The sequence below is a fragment of the Haemorhous mexicanus genome, chromosome 3 (genome assembly GCF_027477595.1).
Source record: "Haemorhous mexicanus isolate bHaeMex1 chromosome 3, bHaeMex1.pri, whole genome shotgun sequence".
Classification (NCBI taxonomy): Eukaryota; Metazoa; Chordata; class Aves; order Passeriformes; family Fringillidae; genus Haemorhous; species Haemorhous mexicanus.
The window spans coordinates 72,049,082-72,067,849 of NC_082343.1; the positions used below are offsets into that span (position 1 = coordinate 72,049,082).

Here is an 18,768-nt window from a genome sequence, read left to right on the forward strand (position 1 = left end):
ACGACCGCCCTTTGATCGGACTACATATCCCAGCAGCCCCTCCCGGAATTGCCGCACCCCGCCGCGATTGGGCCTCCTGGCTGCGAATGCTGAAACACGATTGGCTGAGCGGCCGTCTGTCATGCGGGCTCCCCGTGCTGGGCGGGGCTATTTCCCCCAACCCCGAGTGAGGGGACTGCCGGGGCTCGGTGGCGGCCCCGGCGGGGAGGGCTAAGGGGCCGCCCCGGGAGAGGCAGGGCCGGGGCCGCCCCTTCCCTCCATGCCCGGGGCAGGGAGGAGGAGCCGCCGGCGCCGCGGGGTGGTGGCCGCCCCTCTCGCCGCCGGGATAGGCGAAGCCGCAGCGGCTCCGCTCGCTCGGCAGCCCCGGCGCGGGAGGGCGGCGGCGGCTGTCGGGGGCACCGGCCCGCGCTGCCCCCCATGCGGCGCGGGCAGCGGGCTCTGCGCTCGCCGCGGCCGCGCTCGTCGTCGTCTGTGTGGGCGGGCTGGCGGCTGCCGGGAGCCCGCCATGGGGCGGCCGCGCCGGGGTTGCTGAGGAGGAGGAGGCGGCTGCTGCGGCGGGAGAGCAGCGGCCGGGCGGCCCCATGGAGGAGCGGGAGGGCGAGGTGCGCTGGGACGGGCTGTGCAGCCGGGACGCCGCCGCCCGCGACGCCGCCCTGGACACCATCGGGCAAGCCGTGCTCCGCCGCGCAGAGAGCGTCGCCTCCGGGGCGGCCGCCAACGGGCTGCCGGTGCCCGCCGCCCGGGACGGGCTGGGCGAGGCGCTGGCCCGCCTGCTCATGCTGTCCAAGAGGTGCCCCTTCCCCGACGTGAGGGAGAAGAGCGCGGCGATCCTCAGCGGGGTGCAGGTGAGCGCGGCACACCAGCCCTTCGGCTTTGGGACAGGGAGCTCTCCCTGCCCCGTTCCACGCAGGGTGCCTTCGGGTTTCACCTCTGGGACGAGGTGGGCGTCTGGTCCACCCTGTCAGATTTAATCCTGCAATCAAACGTGCTAAGTGCTCCCCACCCCTGCGGCTCTCTCCCCGAATAAACACTTAGAAAAGCGTTATTGGAAGGCGGGGGGGGGGGGGGAGATATCTCACTGAAGGCACTCAAAAAACACCTGGATGTGTTCCTGTGTCACCTGCTCTAGGTGACCCTGCCTTGGCAGTGAGGTTGGACTGGGTGATCTCCAGAGGTCCCTTCCAACCCTAACTATTCTGTGAAAAAGCACAGTCTTTCAGTGGAATCCACCAGAGAAGATTTGGCAATGAATGGCTGGAAAGTTGGGGCATGCCCAAGGAAGCACTAAAATGACAACTCTAGCACTCTAATTTCAGTTTGTATTAATAGTGCTGTGGTATTACCCGGTTAACTTTAACGTAAAAGCAGGAAGGATTTGGGTATTGATATTGTTGTTGCCAATTGAAAATATAAATGGGCAGTCTTGGAGCTTTTAAAAGCAGGTGAGCTTGTTGTTAAGGCAGAGCCTGTCAGAATGCCTTCTTGTTTATTGGTAAATAGTTTTTCCACTGGCATCAATAGGATCCAAACTTTTTTTTTAATTGCTCATAGGCAGCCTAGCCAATAGAGGATTACATTTACTGACCTAATGCTAACAAAAATAAATGTTATTTTGTACTCTTCCACTCTTGCAGTCTAATTATAGTTACTTGCATTGCGATTGTCTTGCTCACCTCAGGTTTTTGCGCAGGTCTTGGAATTCTTGTATCATCAGGTCCAGATGCTAAAGATGCTACTTTTAACTGCAGAATAGGGAGAGGAAATTCAGGTATTTCTTTTAATCCCAAGTGAATAGAGAGAGCTGTGCTTGGAGATAGCTGTCTGATTCTCACTACTGTGCTTTTTCTCCCTGAACTTTAACAGGTTGAATATAGGGAAATCCAGGGAAACATAATAATAATACATGAAAGTACTATAGATAGAATAATTTGTACATTATATGCATAAATATGTAAAACATAAAAAAGATTATATGTTATCATATATATATAGAAATACATTCTGGGTTTGAGTTATTGGAGCTGAAAGAGTCTCTGTTTATTTTGTCTAACTTCTCAGTAGTGTGCAGTGTGATAAATACAGTGTAACTTATTTTACCCAGTTTAGGCTATTTGTGGAGTTTTTCTCCAAACTGATGTTTCCACATGGCCAAGTAAAAGGCTTGACTGCTTTTCTTTAAAAACTGAAGCCAGTGAAACAAACAACCACCCCAAAATTGAATATTGAGTTGAAAACTTCATCTGGTATCTTTCTGGTTAAAGGTTAATATGAGGAGTGAGTCTGTTACCAGTGAGAATGATGAGTTACTGCAACAGACTGCTAAAGGAAGGCTTGTTTTTGTCAGGTTCAAAATATCAGTCTATTCAAAGGCCAAACAGATGGTGATCTCTCACCTAAATATTGGGGTGAGGTCAGAATACAGGGCCGGATGACTCCCTTTTATGTTTTTATGTATTTGAAGTTAGTGGCCTGTTCAAGTTTTAGTGTGGTTTAGAAACTTTGTTACTAGCTTTTTTTTATTTTTTTAACTAGGCCAAAAAGTTCTGGCAGAAAATGTCCATCTTCATACAGCAGATGCAAGATCAAATGCCATGGTCCTTGCTAGTTTGATTAATAAACATAGGTGTGAAAGGTTTAATAGCTGTGAAACCAACTGTCCACACAAGGTGCAGTAAAAGTTTACCAACAAGTTAAGCAAAATAAAGTCAAATAAACCAATATTTTAAGAAAATTTTTAAAAGCTGCTTTTGTAAATTTTCCTTTTCAGAAGCATAGATCTAAGAGAGAAGTATTCTGTATTTTATCAATTTAGAGTGGCAAATCTTAGTTCTTGTGTCTGTACTCATAAATGAAATTTTTCATTGTAATCTTTGGATTCACATTTGTTGGAAAAAAATCCCGTGCAAATGTTCTGTTTTAGGTGCTGAACACTATTGAGGACTATTGTCAGGCATGAAATGGTTTTCTGTTGATTAATCACCAAAAAAATATTGTTCAGATCTCTGCAGTGAAGACTTCAGATATTCAAACTATTAAATTAAATATTATCACCCCATAGAACTCGTGGCTTTCAGCAGTGCTTCCAAAGGTTAGTAACATAAAAATGTGAAATCCCATTCAGAACAGCATCAGCACTTTTATTACTTTATCTCCCTGTTTTGGGCTCTGAAACAATACTGAAGTCCACAGCAATATGTACAATTATGCTGTCCAAAGTTAGTAAATGACATGGAGCCCAGGGCAGGAGAGGCAACTTTGAACCCAGAAGTTCTACTGTGAACTGGGGCTCCCTTCATTCTCTCTCCTGGAATGGTGCATTCCCAGACTAGAACTCTGAGCCTGGACTCATGTATTTCCTTTTATTCCTGCCTATCCCAGCTGCCTCAATATGCAGAACTGCAAAATGTGCTTTATTGGTCTTTCAGATTTGCTTCCAGCATAAATCAGTGAAGAAATCAAAGATTAGAATTTTCCATGTGGTCTGTTTGCTATTTTTTTCTTTGAGTTAGTGCCCTCTTGCCTGTTGGGGCAGTCAGCAAATATTTAGGCATGAGCAACTGGTGCTCCTGGTGATTTTGCAGCTTTGTGTCTGGAGCAGGTTGGTAGAATGCATTATATGGCTGGTGTAAGCTGCAGGCTTGGCAGCAGCCTGTGTCAGAGTGGCATCCCTCTAAGCCTGCCTTTGTTATGTTTTGGGTTTTTTCCCCCAGATAAAAATTCCTCTGATACATGGTGGACTGCTAAGTGTGCAGCTTTCTTCTTTACTGTTAATAAATAGCATTAATAATTATTTTATTAATAAATAATATTGCTTGTATCAGAATAAATAGCATTAATAATTATTTTATTAATAAATGATATTGCTTGTATCAGAATAAATAGCATTAATAATTATTTTATTAATAAATAATATTGCTTGTATCAGAATCTATAGAATTAATTATTGCTTAACATAAATTCCTATTGAGTTTTCTCATTGTAGGCTCTATGTCTATATATATATATATATATATATATATATGTATGTATAAAATAACATATACTTTTTTACCTGAGAGAATACATATGTTTTCCCATTTAGAATAAATGAGTTGTTTTTGTAAGGGTTATTATAAAGACAGTGTCAGCAAATGAATCCCCTTTTTTCTAATTTTTGCTTTTATTAATAAAAGCAAGTTCCTAAAGCCACTTTGACCTCAATGGATAATTTAGAAAATGTTTTAAACATATTTCAATTGCAATGCTTTAACCAAGTGAAAACAGTTTCAATGTTTGCATTTAAAAATGTTTGATGAATGGTTTTTGAGGCAAAGATGTATCATAGGTTCTTGGTAAATTCTTGTTCATGGAGTGTTTGCATGTATTTATAGCATAGTGCCTATGACCTTGCAGAGTAGTGCGTCATTCCTCCCAGTGTGCTGGGTGTCTGCACACCAACACAAATATATTGGGAAAGAACAGCAGTGGAATGTCTAAACACATGCTCATTAAAAGTCTTCTGCCAGCCTCTGTTGGATCAATCAGTAATGTATGAGTGGAATATAAATACAAGGTGTCTGTCCATAGCTGGAGAAGAATCACTGAAAGGATGAGATTTGATAATTATGTATTATCCTCTTGTAACTATTCAATGGAGAAAACTCAGAAGGACATACTGCTATCCACAAGGGTGTAAATTCATCCTCTTGATAAACAAAGAGAATACATAGATGGAGGGCAGGTTCTGCAGGTGCAACAAGATGCTAGTCTACATAGGATAAAAGATGACAACAGCAGAATAAAACCCATGGGTGTCAAAATGCAGAGAATATGGCACACAAAGCTTGACTGGAGGCAAATATAAGGAAGAAAGAAACAATCTCTTCCTCTTTGAGAAGTAGTCTAATGATACCAAACACTTGCATTGAAGGGGAAAATTAGTAATGAAACAATAACTCTGCTCTCTGTTGATCTTTTCATTGATGCAAACAAAGGAAACATATAGAAAGTACACAAAGATCTATGAATAAAGTTAGGATGGTCAAAAACATAAGGAGGCATGGCTAAAATGAATATTGGAAGGAAGCAAGAAATAAAAGATCCACAGATTAGTGGATTGACATATAAAGCTGAGGTGATTGAAATGTTTTCTGAAATGGTTAATCCGGCCTGTGTAGTCGATAGCCATAAAAGCATAAATAGTACCTTCCTAGGCTGCAGGGTGGGGGGAAAACCTATAGGTTGCTTGGATAAGCAACAGATTTTAAATCTGGTAGGGCCTGGTGAAATTAGTTCTAGGCTGCTTAAAAAAGCAACTAGCTGAAGTGATCTCATGTAGTGGATTGTAATTTCAAGATAGTGGAGGGAAGTAGCAGACTCAGATTAATTGGTGCATGCTTCTTCAGTGTGGGCTAAATGGGATGGGATGAAGAGGAAGCTGATGGATTTTAACTATAGCTCAAAAAAAATACTGGACCAGTGTTGAAACACATTTTAGTGCCTAGGAAAAGAAGTTGAGCAACAGCCAAAGCAGACTTAGCCAGGATAAATTCTTTTAAATCCAGCATTGCTACTGCTTCTGTGATGGAGTAGCAGGCCTTGTGGTGCAGAGCGATTCTATTATATTAATAGATTGATATACTGGAGTCCTCAATGTTCACATGATAGCCTGATTAACAAGCTGGGGAATTGTGATCTATAAACTGCACTTTAGTGAGTAAAATTAGCTGGAAAACCATTCCCAGAAGGCAAGTGAGGTCAAGTAACAAGTACTTGGTACAGCCTCTACAAGGTCCAGTCCAGCAAAGGCTTGATTAACAAATTTTTATGCTTTGTCAAATAGATTACAAGCTGGGAGGGAGAGTAAGAATACTGGAGAGCAATCATATAATTTAAAAAAAATTACTTTAATATTTAATGTGAGCTTGTATCATGTCTTCAAGTCCTTTGGAGTTGTTTTGTGAAGAAGATTTGAAGTACTTAGTGGTGGTGTGGTCAGCTAAAAGGAGGCTTAGGCTAATATATTCCAAAAGAAATGGGATGAAAAGGGATGAAAATCCTGCTGCAAAAACAAAAAAAAAAAAAAACATGAGATAGAATGAATGAACAATGGATCTAAATTCCAGAAAGACTTGGATTGGACATTTGGGGACAATTTCAATATTAGGATAGATTTATCCAGTCATGTTCATCTCTAGATCTAAACTGTTCTTAAGCATCAGGCAGGAGTGAGGAGCTTATTTGATCTCTCCCTGGGAAAGACAGAGCATTGCTTAGTGGGATGATTTTTTCCTTCCAGCTTCTTTTTATGTGTTTTGTATTGGTAACTGCTTGGAGGGACTTCAAGAACCATTTAAGTCCTTTCCCTTTGATCTTCAAGACTGTATTTACCTGACAAATAGTGCTCAAACCTGTAGTCTGAAGCCTGTCTCTTACATAAAAGCATCAGGTGGGCTTAAAGGGGTGGTTTCTCTTTGTTGTCTCAGGTCTGCTGCTTTAGTGGATAGATGTATCAGAATCCACAGTTTGCCGTGGGCTGTTATGGCACAAAAGAGAGGGGTCATGTGAGCAGCCAAATAAATCTTCCTGTCTTAAAACCCTGAGGGACTGATTGGAATCTAGGCTTGCTTGGCAGAGGACATGGAAGGGAATATCCTTCCTTTCCAAATCCTGGCAAAATACTTGTATCATTTAAATTAAATGGGCATCCAGAAAGGATAGGAAGACTTCAGGTGATAGCCAAAGCAGACATTGTGTCCTCTGCCACTGTGGTAGGACAAATAAAGCCTCTGCCAGGAGAGGAGATAGTAATTCCCCTGTGTACATCCATAAAGGATAAAATAGGAGTTACTTTTCTGTTTCATTGCTATATTTGTTCTAGCAATGTGAATTCTCAAGATAATTCACTTTTTGCTTTGTGTTTGAGCTCTGTGGTGCACACTTGTTAAGAGTAATAAGGGTAAATGAAGCTCATTTCTCCCAAATGGTTTATCCTGATGAGTGGTGTTATGGAAGACTGCCTGACTTTCCAAATCTTTATTCTTCTTGGGGGTAATCTTTGAAAAATGACTTTATAACTTCGTCTAAAGTATTTTTTAGCCTTCCTGTACAACACTAGTAGTTTTCTTTAGTGAACTTTGAGATCTCTAGCTAGGCAGATTTGTTAGGTTTAGGATTTTTGTCCAAGTAAATGTGACTGTGTCCTGCTGCATGATAGGGATGTTCCCCTGTGATTCATACTGTTGGTCAGCCACCCCAGAAAGGTGTCTCAGTTGAAATCTATAGTCTATTCCAGCTTAAGAATTTAAATATGGTGTCCTCACTGGTGGTGGTGAATCTGATCTGTCTGGAAGCTGACTAGTCCTTCTGCACAATGCCAATACCCAAATCGTTTCCTGTTTCCCATAGTGCTCTTAGATACAGTGAGTTAAAACATCCTTTTTTGTGAGTTCACTTCATAGCAAAACCATGCTTTGTCTCTTCCAGCCATTGGATGGAATGGATTTAGTTATTCATTGTAGGGTGCTCCCTTCAAAATCCACATGGTGCTTTACCAGATCACTAGTTTAGAAAACATCTGTCTGTTATGGGCATTTTTGGTGGTGTTTAATACTTTTGGTTTTCTCAGATTGAGAGAGAATACTGAAGTAATGACATGATGCTTTAAAATGATCTGTCTTATTTATGGCGTCTGCTGCCTCTGCAGTATTATTGTAAACACGTTCTGATGATGGATCTGTGTCACATGTGGGGTGAGGCTGATGTTAATGGAGAAGAATTAATCTTGACATGTCAGGGAATATTCTGAGCAGGCATGTGAACATATTTCTTAAAGACTTAAATGACTACTTGCCTTCTTTCTTAAGGCTTCAGTCTGTTGAGAGAGATGAAGGAACATTTTCTCTTGCTGAGCTTGTCAACTCCAGAATTGCCTGACCTTGGGAATGTCTTTGGCTGGAATAAGGAGTTGCTTGAAAACAGTGGAGGTTCTCAAAGTGATGCGAAGTAGGGCATCTGGGGCACTTCTAATGCTGTTGCTTAGTCAGCTTTTCCTTATAATTGTTGGAAATTACTTGATCTGTAAATTTATGAGTTTATGTGATTCTGCTGAGTTGATTTTCAGGACATCATAACTAGAATTTTTATTTTCAAAATAAGTGAAGCATGAAGCACACTTCTGGTAATATCTTGGTTGATATTTATTTTTTGACTGCATTGAAATGCTTTAAAACTGAAGAAATCAAACACAAACATTTCCTTATCTCTTGCTGTTTAGTAATGAGGTAAGCAATTATAGGATGTACATTGGCAGCTTAGTTAAAAAAAGATTTGTTTTCTTTCTTTTTTTGTTTTTAAATAGGAGCTAATACCTAGAGATCTGTAGGAACCAGAAATGCTTCAGCTTGAATGTATTTTGTAAATAGCAGCATCTGTTCTCCTGATCTAGCAGTCACTAAGTCACATGAATGCTTTTTTAGATTTTTTTTAAACTTTCTTTTGATTCTGCTTCTCTTTCTAGAGGTAATTTTAGAAGTTGGCTGTTCATTTCAACTCATAACTGGATATATTCCTTTCCAGTCTACACTCAGCTTCTAGTGTCCACTTAGATCTCTATCTGAAATTGTTTTTCTTGCTCTGACTCTAATAGTGTATGGGTAGCAGTGATCCTTCCCATCTCTGCATTGATTTTCCTAATTTAGATCTAAGTTTCCAAAAAGCCAATTTATTTATATTTTTGGGATTTTTTTTATCATACAATTTGTTTGTCCTGTTTATTAGTAAATAACTGTCTTTATTTTGGGCTCTTGGCATACATTTGGGTGCTTTATGCTGACAAATGGGGAAATTCTATGTATCTTGAGGAGATGTTCAAGCAAAGGGAAAAGCTCTAAGATTTTGCAATGTTTTGTAAATTAGCATGCAATACAAAGTAAAAAAAAAGTATGGACTTCTGGGTAATGTAAAATAATGTATCTTCTGTTAGCCTGATCAAAGCATATTACTTTAAAGAAAATTACATTGTCTTACTGTGACAAGTGCAAAGTGAGCACTGAAGAAATACTTGCTCTTTTGTCATCTTACTCTTGACTTTTTCTTCAGGTCAGGGTTTCTCCTTTTAAAATAAACATAGTGGAAAAGTACTGAATATACCATTGTGGGCCTGAAAAAAAGGTTTTGAAAGCTTGATTATATTTTCCTGTGGATACCAAGTGTTTAAATTTCCAAAAATATGGTTTGCTGTCAGTATGGTTTTCTATTCCAGTAAATTGTTTACAGTTTAACGGGGATTGGAGGTTAGGTTTCTCTCCAGAAATCAATGGAAACATGGAAATCTTCACTTGAAGCTACATAAATTAATTAAGCCCAAAAAGTTAAGTGTTGGCAGTTTTTCTTGTTTACTGCCTTTCTGATGTTTTCAGTGACTTTGACTTTTTTTCTTTCCCTTTGTCTTTTTTTTTTTTTTTCTGGAAAGCTTAGGTTAAATTACTGCCAAAAGTTGGTTTGGGAAGGTGAACTGGTTTAGTTCTATTTAAACCTAGTAAACAATTTACCATTTTTCTTACTTCAGCTTTATGTAGAAACAAAGTTTGTTCTTTCATGTAATTTTGGGTTAAAAGTATCACCCAGTACTGTGTTCTAGTGCAAAAATATAACCCAAAAATATACTGGGCTGGTATTTTAAAAATAGAGGTGATGCTGCTTATGTAATCTGATAATATGTCCCTTCTGTGCAACTGCAAGAACTTACTTTCAATTCAGGTACTGTATTGTAGAAATGCACTGAAAACTGCTTCTGAAAACATGTGGGTTTTATTTTTTTCCCTGTAAATTAGTTAAAAATTTTAACTTTTTTTCACTATTCTATGCCTTCTGGAGTCAGTATTAAAGTTTTCTTAGTTGCAGGTCTTTGCTGGCAGGTCCTTTGTCTGCCTAAATAGTTCAGGCTTGTGAGCCTGAGCTTTGAGACTCAAGATGTAATCACCTCTTCACCAAATTTCTCTCCCTGGGATATTGTTGATTAGTATTGAATTGTTTGTAAACGGTTTTCTTCTGAGACAAATATTTTTGTCAAGGATTTCTTAACTCCAAGAGAGTAAACATGGAATAATATGACATTTATTCAAAGGAGGGATAAACTTGAAAATGCAAACTTATTTAAAGTTCTAAAGCCTTTCCTGCGTGCATTTTTTTTCTTTTGTTTTCTTTTTTTGGTGGGAGAGGGGATGGTGTTTGTGTCTGGGAGGAGGAAAACCTCTTTTCTGAAAGATTTTTTTTCCATTGCAGCTTGTTGCTGAGCCTGTTGCTGGTGTTCTGGTGCTACAAAACTCTTAGCTTTAAATGCAGCTTGTTTGCCAACAGCACATTCCACGCAGATTAAACCGTTTGTTTGGATTTTCCATTTATTTAAATTTTAGTTCTAAACTAGTTTCACACTGATACCCATGTAGAAGAAAGACCAAAGAAAGGAAAAAGTTTAAGAAAAACTTTGTATTTCTGTGAATTTCAAGTCAGTGCTGAGTGCAAACTTATGTCCCTTTAACAGTACTAAATATTTGGCAACTGCTGTGCACAAAACGTTTTCTGGAGCTCACCATGTTACGAGATAAGGCCTTTCCAGGATATGCTTTTGATATTTGCTGTAACTTCCTTTGTGTCCATTCTGTCCTTCCTACTTGTGTTACAGAAAAGGTTTTGGAAACCTTATAACTTCACCTAGGTTACATTTTGTTTTTAAGAGTTATGTTTGTAATGGTTGCTTATGTTTACCGAGAAATTGATGTATAAATAGTGTTCTATAAGAAAAACTTAATTCTGACATTTTTATTGCTACTGTTCTGTTCCACGAGGCAGGAAAATAAGCCAAATGGAAATGGTTTTGTCTGGCTTCTAGAAGGCATATTGGTATCTTGGCTTGTAGTGTTCTGCTTTTCTAGCTCTTCAGAATATGGCAACTCTGCTTGGCTGATATTGTCTATAATCTGTCAGAAGAGTATGTGTAAATTGGAAATGTCAAATGTTGCTTCTTTTTCTTTCCTTATTTGGTGTCAGGCCTTTCTGTTAAAGGATTCAAGGTTTTGAGTAAAGTTTCACTAGGAAAGCTGTTTTTAATGCAGAACATACCATTTGTAATGCACAATGTAAAAATCTTAATTTTAGATTCTAAAGGTAGTAGTTAACTCTTTGTAGCTTATGCATTAAATGAATACCTAAGATTGAAGCATAGACTGTTCTGTGTTCTTTGTAGAGTTTTCTGTATGTTTGTGTCTAGTGATATAAGACTTGGGAAAAGTGCTGGTTTTATACACTCTGAATTCAGTGTGCAGTTCATTACTCCGAAGGACAGTGGAAAATATGGCTCCTTCATGATTCAAAAATTAATTTTGTACTGGTAAGCTGTGGTGTGCTTCCCATATATGTGGCTTCCACCTATGTTCCTCTTCTCAGAGCCCCAGGTCTGCGGTGCAGTGTGTCACACATCTACATGTTTTGGGGGGAGGTACAGTTCTTGGCTACCAGATCTCTGGGGAAGGGCAGCCACATGGCTCAAAAGTCATTTCCAGTGGCAATAAATCTTCATGCATGTGCATAAAAACATGCTAAGGTGATTGCAAAGTTCTGATGGAAATGTCACATGGAAGCTAAATGACTTGCTGTTTGTTCCCTCAAAAAAACAGTTGCTAAAAAATACTTGGGAAGATGTCCTGAGGTCAAAAAAACTAATGCATTTTGCAGAGAATAAAATCAGATTTTAATACTATCTTCTAAACCTCTTCTTGGTTGGGAAACTGAAAATTTCTCTAGTTGCACACTCACTCAGACTCACAAATTCCCTGTTTAATAATGAATAAAAATGCCTTTTGAGGAATAAAATGTCTTCAAAGATATAATCTCAGAGTTTGGGTCTGGGATGCTGGTGTGAGAGGGCCAAAGCTTGAAGTTTTGTTTGAAGTCTATGGCTTTAGTGCAAACTTATCCCAGATTATCCTTTGCTAATATAACCTGTCTGATTCTGTCCTATGTGATGGTCTGGTGTGATTTTTTTTTTTTTTTGTATGTATCTGTTTTAGACAGCTGTAAGGAGACACCTTCTTGATTCTGTAACAGAAACAAACATATCATCATGTCTATCATGTCATACAAGCCTATCATCAAAACTTCAGCAGAAAAATGAATACTAATCTTCTAAACATTTGCTCTATGTACTTGTTGAGGGTGGAGCGACAAGTCCTGCTGCTGAACCACGAGGTGCTGAAAGGAAGCCCTTGCTTTCTAAACTCCTTCTCAGAGAGAGGTCCAGGTGTGGCTGGATCCAGTCTTAGCCCTAGATTTCTTTCCTGTACAGTAAAAAAGCTAGGACTGCTAGCAGTGTATTTATAGGATAGAACAGAGCACTATTGCAAAGCTATTATATTAAAGCTTGCAGGAAGGAGTAGGTACATGTGGGTGGAACTCACCCTACCAATGCTCATAGGCAGGTCTCTCTCTTAACCTTGAGGAGTGTCAAGAGGGAATATGCTAGAGAAACCTTACCTTATAAAAGTGGACTGGACTTTCCTAGTATTAAGAGACTGACTGCCAGTCCCATGTCTGCCAGGTTAGCTTAGCAGCTTGTCTGCCAAATCTTTGCCTCACTGTCAGGATACTGAATTGGGGTTTAGTGTAGTTCAACACCAAAACCAGCACATGGCCTGAGCTCAGCCCACCACTGATAGCTGTGCAAACAGGACATTGTCCAAGTTGCTTGACCACATTCCGGGGTAGAATATCCCGCTACAGTACTACTTGAATTAATTTGTTTAAAAATGAGAGTGGCCAATCCAACTAGACAGGACTTGGAAAAAGCATTGAGCTCCTTTGTTGTCTAAAACTGCTAAGAAATATAAGTAGAAATCAAACTGGAAAGAGGATGTGCTGTAAGTTTTTATTATGGATATAGAATATAAGAGGCAGTCTAACAAAGAACTAACTCTAAATTCTTAAGCCAAGCATAAATAATTTTGAAATAGAATGAAGTGATTTTCCTAGGGATAGTATCATGTGAAATATCTTCTCCTTCTGTATGTAACAGAAGCCAGGGATAATATAATTTCATAGCCCAGTTTGAGACTAAATTCCTTTATCTGGTACAACGGTAGATTCTGATGTTCATTGAAATGGAGCTCTTCATCTCCAACAGACTAAAACAGTCTTCATGTGGATAATAAAGTCTGTAAACTACTTTCTTTTCAAAATAGTGTGATACCTCTTACATAGTTTGCATTTCTGAATATTGAGCTCTCTGAGAAGTCTTGAACCCTAAGACTTGAAATGGCAAGGGGAAGCTTCCTCTGAGAAGTTACTTGATTTTTCAACAATTCTGAATATTATAGAATGATAAAGAATTGAAGCAGCATGCCATATAATACTCTGCTGCAACAATATTCTGCTACTATAAAAATACAAAAGAAAAACTGCTATTATGTCCTTGTGGCAGTTGCTTTCCTTCATGTAACTGGATCATGCCTCTTCACAGAGTCTGATTTGGAAATCTGGCATCATCTGCAGGAGAGCATTCTAAAGGGAATGCTCTCCTTATTGATGCAAATTCTAAATTTCTAGAAGGATCTTACAGCGATCTTTTTTATTTCTCTCTTGTAGTGGAGATGAAGTCCAGGAAATGTGTGGGGCAGATTATTTAATAAAAAATGGATTTTATTTTTTTACCCCCCTTGGCTCTGTATTTGTATTGGGTTTGTATGGCAAGATTTTGGTTTCATAGCAGCTACAGGGGTGACTCCTGTGAGAAGCTGCTGAAAATCTCCCAAATGTCTAATTGGCTCCGAGATGGGCCTGTCACTGGCCAAGGCCAAGCCCATCAGTGACAGTGGTGGCACCTCTGGCATAATGTCTTTAAGGAAAGCCCCAGGTAATAGCAGCTGGAGTGAGAGAAGGGAGGGATATATGAGAGAAACAGCTCTGCAGACAAGGGCAGTGAAGAAGGAGGGGGAAGTGGTGTTTTAGGGACTGAGCTGAGATTCCATTGCAGCCCATGGTCCGGACCATGATGAGGCAGGATGTCCCAGTGGAGGTCTGTGGTGGAGCAGATCTCCACCTACAGGGTGTGGAGGATCCTACACCAGAGCAGGTGGATACCTGAGGAAGTCTGGGAGCCTGTGCTGTGGCAGTCTCCTGGTAGCACCTGTGGCCTTGTGGAGAATGGAGCTGTAGAGATTTTGCTGGCAGGATTTGTGACTCTGAGGGGGATCCATGATGGAGCAGTCCATTCCTGAATGGCTCCACCCCACTGGAAGGGACCCCAGCTGGTGCAGTTCATGAAGAACTGCAGCCCTGAGGAAGGATGCACTTTGGAGAAGTTAATGTAGAACTGCCTCCTGTGGGGAGGGACCCCTGGAGCAGGGGAGGAAGGAACAGCAGAGACAATGTGTCTGATCACAACCCCTTTCCCTGTTCCCCTGCATTGCTAGGGAAGAGGAAGTAGAAAAAATTGTGAGGGAAGTTAAGCCCAGGAAGAAAGTGGGGTTGGGAGGGATAAGATGCTTGAAATTTTGGGTTTATTTCTCATTATCTTACTCTGATTTATTAATAATTTAAAATAATTTCCCCAAATCAAGTATGTTTTGCCTGTGATGGTAACTGGTGAGTGAGTGATCTCTTCCTGTCCTTACCTGGGCCTACAAGCTTCTTTTATTATATTGTCTCCCTGTCTAGCTGAAGAAGAGAGGGATAGAGCAGCTTTGGTGGGGACCTAGCGTGCAGCCAGCATCAATCCACCACAATACTGGAACTAGTTCTTCAGTGTGTGTTTTTGAGAGTAAAATTTAGAATTTGCTAGAATATCAGTGTTTATCTGGTTGTTACAGAGTTGTTTGATGTCTCAAAAAAATCCTCCTTTTTGTGAAAATGTGCTGCTTTAGACAGAGTGCTTGCAGGAAAAGGCTTCCTCAGTAGTAACTGAAAGTCCAATGAAGACCAGCAAGAAAAATACCCTTAGAATAGCCAAAACCTATGAACATTAAGGTCTCAAATTCCATTCTTTGGCTTGCCTCTCTCAGGTGAGTGACTTATGAAGGCAGTTGAACTAACAAAGAAAGATCTTCTCAAGCATTAGGAGTTTCATGTTTTCATTTAAAGTTGTAAAAATCTTTGAGCATTTGTCTTGGGTGTATGAGTATCTCATTCAAGCATGAGTGGGATCTGTACTGAACTGGAGTTTGAAACTTGCTCTGCCTCATCTCAAAACTTAGCTTGGCCCTTAAGGTAATTTTTATTGACAAGATGTCACATTGAGAAATAAATCCCTGAGGTCTTAAAACTTTATCGGGTTAGGAAAAAAACACATTTTGTCCAGATGCAGTGAAATTAATTTACCTCAGTCCAAAGTGCTTTATATTAAAGCCAAAGTAGTGAGAAAGCTTTGAAGGCCCTGCAAGGTGGGTGAAGGATTTAATCTGAGTAGTGGTAATCCAGTTAGATTAATGAGGTGAATTGAACAAGAATTTTGGTGAAGACTGAAACATGCTAAAATAATTTCTCCAGTCAAAACGTTAAGTATTTGTCTTCTCTTTCTTTTTAGGACACTTCTAAATATGTTGCCTTCAGAAAACTAGGATGAAATACATGTTTGCATGGCTCTTTTAAAGTTCATCTTCTGGGATCTTTTTTGAAGAGGGAGGGAAAGAGTGTGTTGTGCTACAGAAATAGGACACAATTTGTTTTTGTATCATAAGAGGAAAGCATTTTTTCTTTATTCAGATTAAACACATCTATTTAATTAGATTGTTGTGTTCGGATTTGGTTGGGATTTTTTTTCCCCTTGATTTTCTCCTGAAGGATTTATTGTCTTAGCAGTAGTATTTTGGGCACTTACTGTCACATTTGGAGGGAACTGCTTTACTGAGGGTACTTACATTAATACCATCACATTATCTAAAAATTATAGATTAAAAATAAACCAGCAGGTACTTCATTAAAAGTGTAGTGTACCACAGACATTATCCTGAAAAAAATCCCATCTGCCTGTTATTTTTGGGAGCAGCCCTAATTTGCCAGAATGGCTGCTCCTGTGTAGTAGAGTGAAGCATGCATGTGCTTGCAGGGTTGAGGCCCCTGTGCTGGTTGGTCTGTCCAGATGCATCTTGAAACATTGCTGCAGGATTCTGTTTCAAAACTCACTTAGTACTTCCATTTGTTACAAACAATCATGTGTCTCCTCTTACAAGTGAGACACAGGAGGTGTTTCCTGGAGGTTCCCATGGCCATAAGTGTGATCATTGTGCCAAGCTGACACTCACACTTGTCTCTTAATCTGAGAAGTTACACTGTGAGTAGAGAGATGCAGGAAGCAAGTTTTGGATGGGCCATATGGAGCCTGGAAGCAGTGTCTCTATTTATTTGTGTGGTGTACCTTTCAGCAGGGCCTGGGAGGTTAAATGTAATGTCATATGAATGTAGCTGCAATTATTTTCAGGACCAAATTGGCTCAGCGTGGGCTACCAGGTGTGCCAGTTGCCACAGCAGTAAATAGACATTCCTCACTTGTATGTGCTTCACAGAATTCTACATGGAATGAACTTTAATCTGGTGCACCTGCTCCAGGAAGATGTAATGAATTTGAAGGAACACTTGGGGGAGACTTCATGTCTCATGTTTTGTTGCCAGTTTTTGATTTGTTTGAAGTGACATCAATATAAATGGAGATGTATTACTCTAAAACTCTTGAAAAATGAAACCTTTGTCCTTTTGTCTTATGCTATTTCTGTTTGCAGAATAGTAACATGAAAACTTCTTGAGATGGGGCATATTTTTAGTTATTTTTCTGTTGGTGATGAAATCCTGCTAGTTTTCTTTAGAAATAATGTAATTGTAACTGACTTAAAGCAGTGATGATTGACACAGTTATAGTACAGGGAGAAGAAAAGCATTCGTGAATAAGAAGTTTGTGGTAGTAGGTGAATCAGCACTTTATATATTAATTATGAATAACGTCCACTATATTCAAGTATCATGCCTATTTCTATTTTAATTAATGATTGTCACTATTTCAGTTTTGTAAGGCATTTATCTCCAACTGAAACTTCCCTAATATTACCTCTGTATTGTTAATGAAGCCTTGGCATCAATATGTCTTTCAAAAAAACAAAGCTGAAAGAAGGAAAAAGGCACTCACTGCACTAAGTCACCACATCTGAACACAAGAGGCATGCACTCCCACAGATTAAAAAAAAACCCAAAGCCAAAACAACAGAAAAAAATCCTCTGCCCAACTACAGTGATGTTTTTATAACTGAAAGAGTTGGGGTAAAAAAGCTGAGGTTTGTGAAGGAAATCAGTCCTGAGTATGTATGATGGTGTCTTCTGTTGCTGGCTGTGGTATTGACTTTCCCCGATCTAACCTGAAAATACTAGTAAAGGTACTAAGTGAAAATAATAGCCAAAATCAGTCTGTTTTCTTTTTCTGAAGGATCTAGCAAGGGATCTATATGAAGGACTTTAGGGGAAAATATACTACTAGAAGACTCTGGTGAATAACTCTTAACTTTAATTTTGAGCTTATCCAAGAAGAATTTTAAACTAGCACATGGCAGCTAACCAGTTTTTCTAAGAACAGATTCAACAAAAGAGTAGATTCTAGTTGGGAAGAAATGGCTGACATTTAAGGTTTTAGGACTTTTTAGTTCCTGTTAAACAAAATTTATCAATAAACATATTTAAGCTATCTCTGGAATTAAATAATTTTTTTTCTGCTGAACTGTATTATCTTAAGTAAAATAATGTGTGGTAGTGTTGCTATTTGCTTTTTTTTTCTTTATTCCAAGAGAGTAAAACTACTGCATTGTCAAGGCTAAAATCTGTTTAAATACTGTTAATTGTCCACTAATATAAAGAAAGATAGATAGTGGAAAATAGAATTTTTGGCAGTCCTCACTAGCTAGAAGAAACTATATTCTTTGCTGTGTGACTGTGGTGCACAGGAGTTGCTGGTATGTGCTCAGAGGGACCCTGCATGGTGAAACTTCCTAGCTGTGTTTCAGCTTTTATCCTACTGTGTGGCAAGGCCTCATCCAGTGGGAAAGGTGCTCTACTTAATTCAACCCTGGCTGTGGCAGAGCTTACTATGCCATATTTTCATTGGCAAGTTTGTTGCTGCTTTATCATTGATACCTCATTCACAATAAGAGTAAGAGAAGTGAGGTACTGCAACATATGGCACTATAGGAAAAAGTAACCCTAACAGGAAAATGTTCTCCCTTCAGTAAAACAAAATCTTGAAAATTGAAAGTTGAAATAATCTAGATAGACTCAACTTCTGGTAGTTACTAGCATCAAAATACTTTGCTTTTCAAACCTAATGTTTTTTATAGTATAGCTGGTGGGTTTTTTTGGGTTTTTTGTTTGTTTGTTTGTTTTTGTTTTTTTTTTTTTTTTTTTTTTTTTTGCTTGGTTGGTTTTGGGGTTTGTTTGTTTTAAATGGAGTAAGATAACTTCAGATTTCTGCACTTACAGCTACCAACATGGGAGTTCCTCTGTCCTGTGTTATAATTATTTGTCAAGACAAAGGTTCTGTTTTTCACTAAGTCACTGAAAGACAATGACACAGTCTAAAGACAGGAGCTGAGTTCAGGAAGCTTGTGTTTATGACCCAACTGAGAGCTTCAAAATTCAGGATCCTTCTTACCCTTTAGCCAAAATCAGTGAGCATCTAGGCAGAACTTCATCAGATGTTCAGCCACACTTACGGCTGTTTCAGATCTGGAAGTGAGCAGTAGTTCCACGCCTGTGCTCAAGTAA

General features: G+C 39.5%; 1 protein-coding gene across 1 annotated transcript in view; it reads left to right on the top strand.

Moving 5' to 3' along the window:
- The first annotated feature begins 468 nt into the window (after positions 1–468).
- SESN1 (sestrin 1) overlaps positions 469–18,768 on the top strand; it is a 77,925-nt gene continuing 59,625 nt past the window's right edge. Inside the window, exon 1 of the mRNA XM_059842322.1 lies at positions 469–845. Within this exon, the coding sequence (XP_059698305.1) occupies positions 582–845 (264 nt within the window). The 5' untranslated portion in view covers positions 469–581. The remainder of the gene's footprint in view (positions 846–18,768) is intronic.